This window comes from Brassica napus, chromosome C6 (genome assembly GCF_020379485.1).
Source record: "Brassica napus cultivar Da-Ae chromosome C6, Da-Ae, whole genome shotgun sequence".
Classification (NCBI taxonomy): domain Eukaryota; kingdom Viridiplantae; phylum Streptophyta; class Magnoliopsida; order Brassicales; family Brassicaceae; genus Brassica; species Brassica napus.
The window spans coordinates 39,030,745-39,041,743 of NC_063449.1; the positions used below are offsets into that span (position 1 = coordinate 39,030,745).

General features: G+C 35.4%; 1 protein-coding gene across 1 annotated transcript; it reads left to right on the forward strand.

The window, feature by feature from the left end:
- The first annotated feature begins 1,310 nt into the window (after positions 1 to 1,310).
- On the forward strand, positions 1,311 to 3,441 carry LOC106350488 (transcription factor MYB114-like). Its single transcript, XM_013790369.3, has 3 exons — positions 1,311 to 1,505; positions 2,549 to 2,678; positions 2,857 to 3,441. Exons 1-3 carry the CDS (start codon positions 1,385 to 1,387, stop codon positions 3,347 to 3,349), a joined length of 744 nt encoding a protein of 247 aa, XP_013645823.2. The 5' UTR covers positions 1,311 to 1,384; the 3' UTR covers positions 3,350 to 3,441.
- Positions 3,442 to 10,999: the final 7,558 nt, after the last annotated feature.

Genomic DNA, 10,999 nt, shown 5'->3' on the forward strand with positions numbered 1-10,999 from the left:
TGAGGTTAGCTATATAAGGTGAGGGAGATGCAACGTAAAGGGGATCCGAAATCACTGATACACACTGGGCGGCTAGATTAGGGTTTTACCTTTGTTATCTTGCCTTGTCGTATCTCTCCGGTAAAGTCTTCGAGGCTCCGGTACCTTTCCTTTCACGCATTTCCTTTCCTTGTAACCGACGAAACGTTCTTCCGACCATTAATAAGACGTCTTTGCCTAAACCCACTTCTAAAATCGAACGTTCTCTCGTTCTAAACCGTTTTCCTCTCGTTCTAAACCGTTTTCCGATAAAACATCAAGGAAGAACTGTCTAAAGAAATCTGAACAAAAAAAGAAAGCAGATTCACATGCTGAATAGTGGAACCAAGGATCTGGAGAAGATTCTCTCTGTTAGAAGGGTAGGCAAGTCCAAATTTGTGTCTCGGTTACAGTGGGGGTGGAAAACTACAGTAAAACAGAGTTTGTTCCGGCTAAGACTTGAGAGATTGCGTATGAATGTATGATACAGGAAGTAAGATATCAACCAAGATCATCTATTGTGAAACTGAAACCAGTAACAACTATAATGTAGGCTACTTCTGTGGTAAATACATGCACATACCAAGAGATACTTACAAATTTCAAAAAATAATCACTCCATAGTTGACTTTGCTTTCCAATCTTTACTGCTTTAAAGTTAAGTATGGAAATCTGTAGTCAAATGTTATGATGGATTTCATCAAATCTTATTGTTTTAATATCAAATGAGGTTCAAGTTACATATTTCTGAACTCCCTAGCCAAAAGTACATACTCAACAATGTGAGACACTTTAAATACGGAACAATTTGCAAAATAGTGATTTGTGTACTCATAATTATTGTAGCTGATTTTTGTCTACACACATTTGTTGACAGTAAAACAGTTCGCTACTTATCAAGTTGTGTACTCATACATCAACCCTCTCTCTCTCTCTCTGTTCTGTTTTTAACTCGGGTGCATGAAGCCGTTCTCTCTTTTAATCATATAAACCACCTTCCACCAATCATTAATCGTCCTTTCTCCTAATTTTGCTAAGAGGCATGTTTTTTCTTTAAAGTACTGAAAAATATGAAGAGACTAAGTGATATGCTATGCTATGACGAAAATGGACAAAGTGCTATGAACCTTTTCTGTATTTAGTCTGAATCAGTAGCAGAACATAAATAACTAAATTAGCAAATTAGACACGACAAATGTGGATGTTAGACATGCACGTCACTTCTCTTTGCCCGTCACGTGTATAAATAAAGTCCTCGAAGGATTTGTCAAGCCACAATAGAAACCCTTTTCCTCAAGCCTGCCTTTACGTATAAACTTTTTAAAATAAAATTTGGTTAGATACTTCTAATATTTATAGCTGGTCCATGGAGGGTTCGTCCAAACGGTTGAGAAAAGGTGCATGGATTGCTGAAGAAGATAATCTCTTGAGGCAATGCATTGATAAGTATGGAGAAGGGAAATGGCACCAAGTTCCTTTAAGAGCTGGTATGTTCATTTTCAATAAAATAAGAGAGGTATGTTACATATTAGTTGTCATTCTAAACTTAAAATTTTGTTTCATTTTTAAGTGTCGTTTTATATTTTTAATGTAGATATTTGTCACTTTTCCCAATTTTATTTATATTTTTTTACTTTATTAATTATCAAATACAAAAAAAATAGTATACTCCCTCTGTTTCTGAAAGTAAGATTTTATAGAGTATGCACGTTTATTAAGAATTTAATAAATATTTTTAATTTAATTTATTTTTTACTTTATTATACACTTTCCAATAACTTTTCACCAATGAAATTTAATCAATTCAAATATTCTCAATTAATGTTCCTCAAAAGTGTAAAAAAGTACCTTAACAATATAAAAAATCTATTTTTGTGGAACAAGAAAAAGATCTAAAACATCTTACTTTCGGGAATGGAGGTAGTATTAATTAGGGGTATAATAAAATATTTAGTTGTTTTTTTATTTGTGAAACAATTTGGGAAATTGCACCCATTAGACAAAAAAAAACAAAACTCACTATCTAACTAAAACATCATTTCTCTCCTACTTTCTCTTCCTATCCCTCTCTACTCTCTCTCTAGAAATCTAATTTCACTTTTTTTTGGCTATTTAGCAAATAAGCCCAAACAACGTTATGTAAGTATTATTTTGCGCACACATACATATATAATTAATCACTACTTATTATTTTGTTTATGTTATTTTTTCCTTTTTAATTAATGAATCATAGATTTGTATTTTCTAATGTTGTTCATGAAAAAAACCATTTATGCTGTTCATATTTAAGTTTGCCGACTTAAACAAAGATCTGTATTTAAGGCTAATTTTCTGACTCCAACAAACCGAAAAGATGTCAGACTCTCGTTGTTGGTTTGTCGTTCAGTGAAATTTTATTGCACGAACTCGTGTGTTGTGTTGAATACATTCTTTCTATTGGTGTACTTAGATTCTTCGTGATAAAATCTAAGGAGACACGGAAGCAGTCTTTTTCCTATTAATAATGTTAATGTCAATTATTGGTTTGTAGGGCTAAATCGGTGCAGGAAGAGTTGTAGACTAAGATGGTTGAACTATTTGAAGCCAAGTATCAACAGAGGAAAATTTAACTCTGATGAAGTTGATCTTCTGCTCCGCCTTCATAAACTTTTGGGAAACAGGTTTACATTCAAGACATAAATTCAACTTTATTTCGTATCCTCATTCGGCCAGCCTAATCATTTGATTTTCTTTTTTGGATAAAAATACTTTATTTCATATGTCCATTACTAAGTCACATATATCTTTTAGATAAAAAAAAAGTCACGTATATCCCTAATCGTTCAAATGCATGCTTAGGTGGTCTTTAATTGCTGGTAGATTACCCGGTCGGACCGCCAATGACGTCAAAAATTACTGGAACACCCATTTGAGTAAGAAACATGAACCAGGTTGTAAGACCCAAATGAAAAAGAGAAACCTTCCTTGTTCTTCTACTACACCAGCCCAAAAAAATGACGTTTTCAAACCTCGACCTCGATCCTTCACCGTTAACAACGGCTGCAGCCATATCAGTGGCATGCCAGAAGCTGAATTTGTTCCCCTATGCCTTGGATTCAACGACGCTAATAATATTGGTGAAAACAGTTTTACATGTAACAAAGACGACGATAAATCTGAGCTTGTTAGTAATTTAGTGGATGGTCAGAATATGTGGTGGGAGAGTTTGCTAGATGAAAGCCAAGATCCAGCTGCGCTCTGTCCAGAAGCTACAGCAACAAAAAAAGGCGCAACCTCCGCGTTTGACGTTGAGCAACTTTGGAGCCTGTTGGATGGAGAGACGAGAACTTGATTTGTTTCCACTGTTTGTTTGTGCTTGCGTGTGAACTAGTGACTTTTGCATTTAGTGTATTGTTTCTAAAATTAACTTACGTTTGTGACATATTCATATTTTGCAAATGAAAAGGATAATGTGTCATGATAAACAAGGCATCGATTAGTTTAACTGATGACAAAGCATTAACAATATGATCTAGACGCCGTATGGTGTGCCAAAATTATATGTTCTCATTAATGTATTTATTTAATGGATTAGTATATCAGTAAATGATTTATATATAAATCTACTATATATAATTAGTATATGATATATAATTTGTTTATTTCTAAATAATATATATATATATATTAAATTTATATTTTTCTATTAAAAATAATATATCATATTAAATTATATACATTAAGTTATATTTTTATTAAAAATTCAAAATATTTTACTTGTAATATCTTTTAAAAATAAACTTTATTTCAATATAAACATAACTTTTGATACTATAAAATATAATAAATTAATTATATAAAATTAATTTAAAAAATATTATAAATGCAAATTTTCTATAAAAGCATTGAATAAAGAACATTTAAAAAGTTTTGTTAAAAAAGGAACATTTAAAAAGCATTTGCATCTTTTAGATGTTTTTTAAATATTTTTTCTATAATTATCGATTAAATAATAAGTAGCATAATGCTTTTGTAAATAGTTTGCCAACCTTGAATCAAGGTCTAAGTATGTCTTGCTGCTTTGATAATTATATAGATTTTCTTTCTGGAAAGTATTTAAAAAGCACCATTAACCCTGAGACCCTGTAAAAGTTTCTTACAAAACTAAAAGAGATATTTAGACAACTATGTTTTAGTTCTCTTAACTTAATTAGACTAATAGCTGAATGACAAATATGTTTAGAGTATATAGGGGTTTCTCAAACGGGAACTCCATTAAAATTTCTTCTTTCCTATTTCTAACTTTTTATTATTTTACGAAAATTACTTGAAATACCACAAATCAGATATTACTTTTCAAAAATACATTTAATCAAAATATCTTAACATTTAGATTTAGGGTTTAAGATAGTGATTATTGTTTAGAATTTAATATTTATGGGGTGAGGTTGAGTTTATAAACTTCTATAAATAATTTTTAAACATTTATAAATAACTTCAAAGGGTCATTTTAGTCTTTTTATCAGAGTACTTATAAAAATGATCATCCTATAAATTTAAAAAGTGTTATCAAATGTGATAAAATTAGAATTTTCTTTTCTTTTATTATATATTTCTAGGTGAGATAGGTCTAGAGCTTGGAGTTAGAAGTGATCTAAGAGAAAAATGTCGACCGTCAAATATCAAGTCCCTCTTTTACCAACATCGAGGTGGCCCAATGGTAAAAGGAGTGCTAGTAGCTTTCCGCTGCTCGGATTCGATCTGCGTTGGGAAGGGCAATTTAACAAATACAAGAATTTTCGGTAAAGAAGTGAAAACACTTTTTTTGGTAAAAAGGTTTATGCAGGAACTACCGACACATGGATTCAATTTATATTGGGAGAGACTATTTACAATGCTTGAGTTCTTATCAAAAATGTGAAAACAGTTTTTTTGTTACCAAACAAAAAATCATGTTTGCGCAGAAGTGTTGACATCTTCTTTATACAACTTAAAGCTGTTGACTGTCGTCGTCTATCCGGTGTCATCTTCTGATTACTAGTGAAGTGAATTATCCATGCAAGCAACTCCTTTGAATCCAGCTTCTTTGAAAAATATGTCCATTTGAATAGATTTGTTGACTATTCGATCATAGACCTTTTTATGTAATGTCAAATTATATTTAGTTTTTTTCACTGAGTTATACTTAGATTCCTATCAAGGTAAGTTCCAAATTACAACCATGACACGAAGGGAGACAACTCAACCCCAGTACACAAAATGACTTGAAGCTTAAAGGATCGGCTACAATCAGCAGCTAGCAAGCACAAAAGAACCAAAAAATTAATATAATCTGTTCTCATAGATGAATAATCCACGGAGCCAAAAGGGGTATCCTGCAACCAAATAAGATTGTCGTCGATCCTCTCTAGTAACATTTTTTGCAATCAGATATGCACCTTTGTTGCCACACTTTTCCTCTCTGCAAAGTCTCCAAAATGGAACATTCTGAATTAAGGTAGAAAGGGCAGAAGAGGAGAAGAACCTGAAGGATATATATATAATTTGTTGATTTTTTTTTTTGCCATCATAATTTGTTGATAGTTATACTTATACCATATATAACAATGCACTGCAAATATTTTCTCAACATTAACATAAGTTCACGCTCCTTAACAATTTGTAGCTCCCAGTGCAAAATTATCCAATGGTGTCAATTTAATTTATCATGTTTTAAATTAATTATTTATGTGCGATAAGCACTGTCAATTTGTTTCTAGCATCGAGATCAATGACAGTAGCATATGCAAGCAGTTGTGAGTGTTATTGTTCGGAATGTTTATTGTATAAATCATTTTCTTTCTGTGAAATCATATGGTGACCTAGATGTATGTGTTCTAGATGGGTGGGGGGGGGGGGGGGGGGGGGGGGGGAGCTAGAGAAAGAGACTAACCGTGTGTGATAGATGAAGTGGAAAAGAGAGAATCCAAAGGGGATATGTTAGAGAAGAAGAAGAAGACAGAGAAGGAGAATTATAGATGGGAATGTAGATTGTAACCACAAGGGTTACTTGTGGCCCAGTGAGCCAACCATGCCGTAGGTTTCTATTTTCTATCTCTGGTCCTTGTTAGTATGGGATCCACTCTTTCCTCCTTTTAATATCTTTGGTCCCATTTCCATTTCTAGAGTGTGGAACCTAGCTACACGATATCAAAATCATAGATTTCATTGAAAAATTTAAAATACTTCAAGTACTTTTTTCAGAGATTCGATTCAACAGTCTTTTGCAGTATTGAAGTGAGGGATATGAAGTTACACACGTAGACGTCATTTCAATTTGATATCGTGTGATAGTGGACGATTAAATGTGTTACCAAGAGTGGTTGATAGGAAATAAAAATCCATGTGGCTAGGGAGAAAATAATTTTAATTTGTTGGTACTTATAGTTGTTAGGTGGACTTGTTGCTGGGGTGGCTAGTTCAATGCATATTCAACTGGTTATTATATGTCAAGCAGTTCATTTATTTCAAGCCACCCAAGAGATTATTTAGTCGGGACTATGCATGAGCATTCGGATATTTGGGCCGGAATTGGGTTGTTTTTTTGGGGTTTGGATCTTTCGGATCTTTAATATTTGGATCCAACTAGATAAATTTTATATCGGGGTTTGGGTCTATAATTAAAATATCTATAACATATTTGTAATTTTAGATATGTAGTATGTCATGGTCTGTTCGGTTATTTAGTACCCAAAAATACTAAAGCACCCAAACCTCATCAAAATTTAGCCGAAATATGCGATATTTATTTAAAATTTTGCAAAATAACAAAAAAAATAAATGATCAATAATGGAAACTAAACATTTTTAAATCATGTCTCTGAAAAAATTAGCGATTTAAAATTGAAATCATTGTGATAGATGAAGTGGAAAAGAGAGAATCCAAAGGGGATATGTTAGAGAAGAAGAAGAAGACAGAGAAGGAGAATTATAGATGGGAATGTAGATTGTAACCACAAGGGTTACTTGTGGCCCAGTGAGCCAACCATGCCGTAGGTTTCTATTTTCTATCTCTGGTCCTTGTTAGTATGTGATCCACTCTTTCCTCCTTTTAATATCTTTGGTCCCATTTCTAGAGTGTGGAACCTAGCTACACGATATCAAAATCATAGATTTCATTGAAAAATTTAAAATACTTCAAGTACTTTTTTCAGAGATTCGATTCAACAGTCTTTTGCAGTATTGAAGTGAGGGATATGAAGTTACACACGTAGACGTCATTTCAATTTGATATCGTGTGATAGTGGACGATTAAATGTGTTACCAAGACTGGTTGATAGGAAATAAAAATCCATGCGGCTAGGGAGAAAATAATTTTAATTTGTTGGTACTTATAGTTGTTAGGTGGACTTGTTGCTGGGGTGGCTAGTTCAATGCATATTCAACTGGTTCTTATATGTCAAGCAGTTCATTTATTTCAAGCCACCCAAGAGATTATTTAGTCGGGACTAGGCATGAGCATTCGGATATTTGGACCGGATTTGGGTTGTTTTTTTGGGGTTTGGATCTTTCGGATCTTTAATATTTGGATCCAACTAGATAAATTTTATGTCGGGGTTTGGGTCTATAATTAAAATATCTATAACATATTTGTAATTTCAGATACGTAGTATGTCATGGTCGGTTCGGTTATTTAGTACCCAAAAATACTAAAGCACCCAAACCTCATCAAAATTTAGGCGAAATATGCGATATTTATTTAAAATTTTGCAAAATAACAAAAAAATAAATGATCAATAATGGAAACTAAACATTTTTAAATCATGTCTCTGAAAAAATTAGCGATTTAAAATTGAAATCATTTGTAACTGAGATTAGTCACTGGTTCAGCGACTGCAAAACGAATAACATTTTAGTTGATATCGCTAACCACTCTCACTAGAGACTGCGAAACAAAAAGCCGGAAACACTGAAAACCAAGAGAATTTGATATTGTGGATATATTTTTAATTTGACGATTTTTTTCTCCACATGGAGAATAAATCAAGTTTTGTACATAAGAAAATATGTATGAATGTGGTATCTTGATTCCCGATCATGTTATTCATTGTTACGAATAACATAGAATAAAAAGGGAAAATGGTCATAAAATCATGAATTTTTAAATTTAGGCTATTCAGATCACAAATTTTTCATATTCAATTTAAAACATTAAGTTTTGTTGACTTATTTTTCAAATCATGAACTTTTGTTGACTGGGTACTTTGTTAAGTAAATTAATAGAACTTTAAAACAGTGTTAGTTAAACGTATTTATCCAATGTCAAGTTAAACAACATTAACTATCAAAGGAAACAGAAAGAAACAAAAAGTCAAAACCTCTCTGACACGACTTCCAATGCATCCTGTCTGGCGAGTTCCTGGATGTGTTTCCGGCAAGAATACGACGGCGGCGGCAGCTGACGAACCACCAGACCCTCCCCTTGTCCCTCCAGACCTTCCTAACCCTTCATCCCCACTATCCCCTCAACACTTTCCAACCTTATCTGAAGCAAAAAATACCCCCAAATCCACAACTAAATATAGATTTGGCACTATTCCTAGATCTGTAACTGCTCCCTCTTCAGATGTTAAAGAAGCTCAACCCTCTCCAACTGGAGCTTCAAAAGTTCGCACTGCTGTTCCTCCTTCTACTGAGGCAACAAACAAAACTCTCCCGCTTACTATGGGTTCAGCTCCTCCAACTGATTCGTTCACTGTTTCCACTGATGAACAAAACCATGGCCTAGCTCTCAAAATAATCCCCCCAAAAGATTCATCTCCACTCCAAACAAACAAATCCCTCTCCTCTGTACCTCCAAAACTAAACCCTATCCCCTTTATACAGAAGCAAACCAACCAAGACCCCACAAAAATCTTACCTGCAGCAGCTCCTGAATTTCCATCTGGTCAAACTGCTTCCCTTCCAACCCAACCTCCTCCACCAACCTTGGTTGAGCGTATCAGACTATCTGAGGACAAAACACTGAAACGGCTTGCTCCAGTCACCTATGCTCCTTCCGGGAGACCCAGAGTCCTCATCCATGATTCAGTTTTCAAAAAAGGAGCTGAGTTACATAAAGATTTTATCATTTGCTACTTTAATGGAAGAGCTCCTCCATTTAATCAGATCCAAAGTGTTTTCAACCATATGTGGGGTAAAGGAAAGCGTTTGGAAATTCACAACAATCCGCTCAACCATTCAGCAATTGTTAGAATACAGAGTGAGTATCTGCGACATAAGATTTTGGAGAAAAACATTTGGTATGTGGGAGACTCAATGTTTCACACTGCTCGGTGGTCTTCGGTTCACTCAAAAACCACACCACAGCTAAAGGCGATAAAGATATGGGCTCACCTTACGGGAGTTCCACTTGATTTGCGACATGATGAAGGTCTGAGCTTAGTGGCAGGTTTGGTCGGTGAGCCTAAGGAAACTGATGACTTTACAAAGAACCTAGTAAGCCTTACTCTGTCCCATGTAAAGGTTGAAGTCGACTTAACCCAATCGCTACCCTCAGTTGTTGAATTGGAAAGAGAAGATGGAGAAGTAGTAGAAGTATCAGTCCATTACCCATGGGTTCCTCCAACTTGCTCGCATTGCCATGAGCTAGGCCATATAGTCAAAAACTGTCTTCTCTACTCCCCTCCTCAAGAGGACTCTGATGCTGCAAAGAAAAAGAAAATGGCAAATCAGGAAAGCGCAAAGCAAAATAAAAAGTTCAGACCAGTTACTCAGTCTAAGGTTGTACCTCCACAGCCTAAGGCTAATTCAACTAGTGTAGTTGAGCCTTCCTTGTCTGCCAGCACATAAAAAGTAACACAGGCAGAAGTTACTCCATCACTGCCCTCTCATCCTTTAACCAACCCCCCAACTGTCTCCCATCCTACCATTAATCCCTCCCTCACTCCACTTAAAAGCAACCAACAACCACTCTCAAACCCATTACTTAACCTACTAAATGCCACCACTCTCAATCCATTCCTTACACCACAACAGAACCCAAGGCCTTCCCTAAAAAGATCTCGATCATCTCCTACCCTCTCTCCACCCTTAACCTCCAATCCAAACCCTTTCGTTCAATCCACAACTCTGTCAAACACTTCCCAACCAAGCCCTTCTGATCAAAATCCTCCCCCATCTTCTCTCCCTTTTGTCCAAACAAATATAAACCCCTTTACCTCCATATCCTCTTCCTTTTCCACCCTGAAACTCTCTAACTCTTTTGTTGCTAGCGGGTTCTCCAATCTTGCGGAGGACCCTCCCCACCTTTCTTAATGAGTGTTAAACTCTTTTTTTGGAACGTCCGTGGACTAAATCTCCCGGATAAGCATATACCTTTTGTCTTTTGGCTTAATACTAACAAGCCACTTTTTGGTGCTATTCTTGAAACACATATCAAACAGCCTTCTTTGAGCCCTATTATCTCCACTCTTTGTCCCAACTGGAACTTCACTTCTAATCATACTTCGGACCCCGATGGTCGTATCATCCTTATCTGGAGAAATACCCTCACTGTCCAACTAATCTCTCAAAGCAGACAATGTATTACTTGCCACATCTCCTTTCCTAACCAAAGATCAGTCTACTACTCAGCGGTATATGCATCAAACCTTAGCTCGGAGAGGGTTGACTTATGGTCAGAACTCATTCACCTCTACTCAACTCTTGACTTGGAGAACAACTGCTGGATCGTAGGGGGAGATCTAAATCAAATTCTTCACCCAATGGAGCACTCTGATCCTCATGTGGTTGTTCCTGACTATCTCATGTACCAACTCAGAGACTGCTTCACTCAGATTGGGCTATTTGATCTTCGTTACATTGGTCCCTCCCATACTTGGACGAACTCTTAACCCTCCGGCCCTATCTCAAAGAAACTTGATAGACTGATGGTTAACAATACTTTTGTAGCCTATTTTCCTCATGCCCTAGCTTCCTACCTTCCACCCTTATTCTCTGATCACACCCCCTGTGTCCTAGA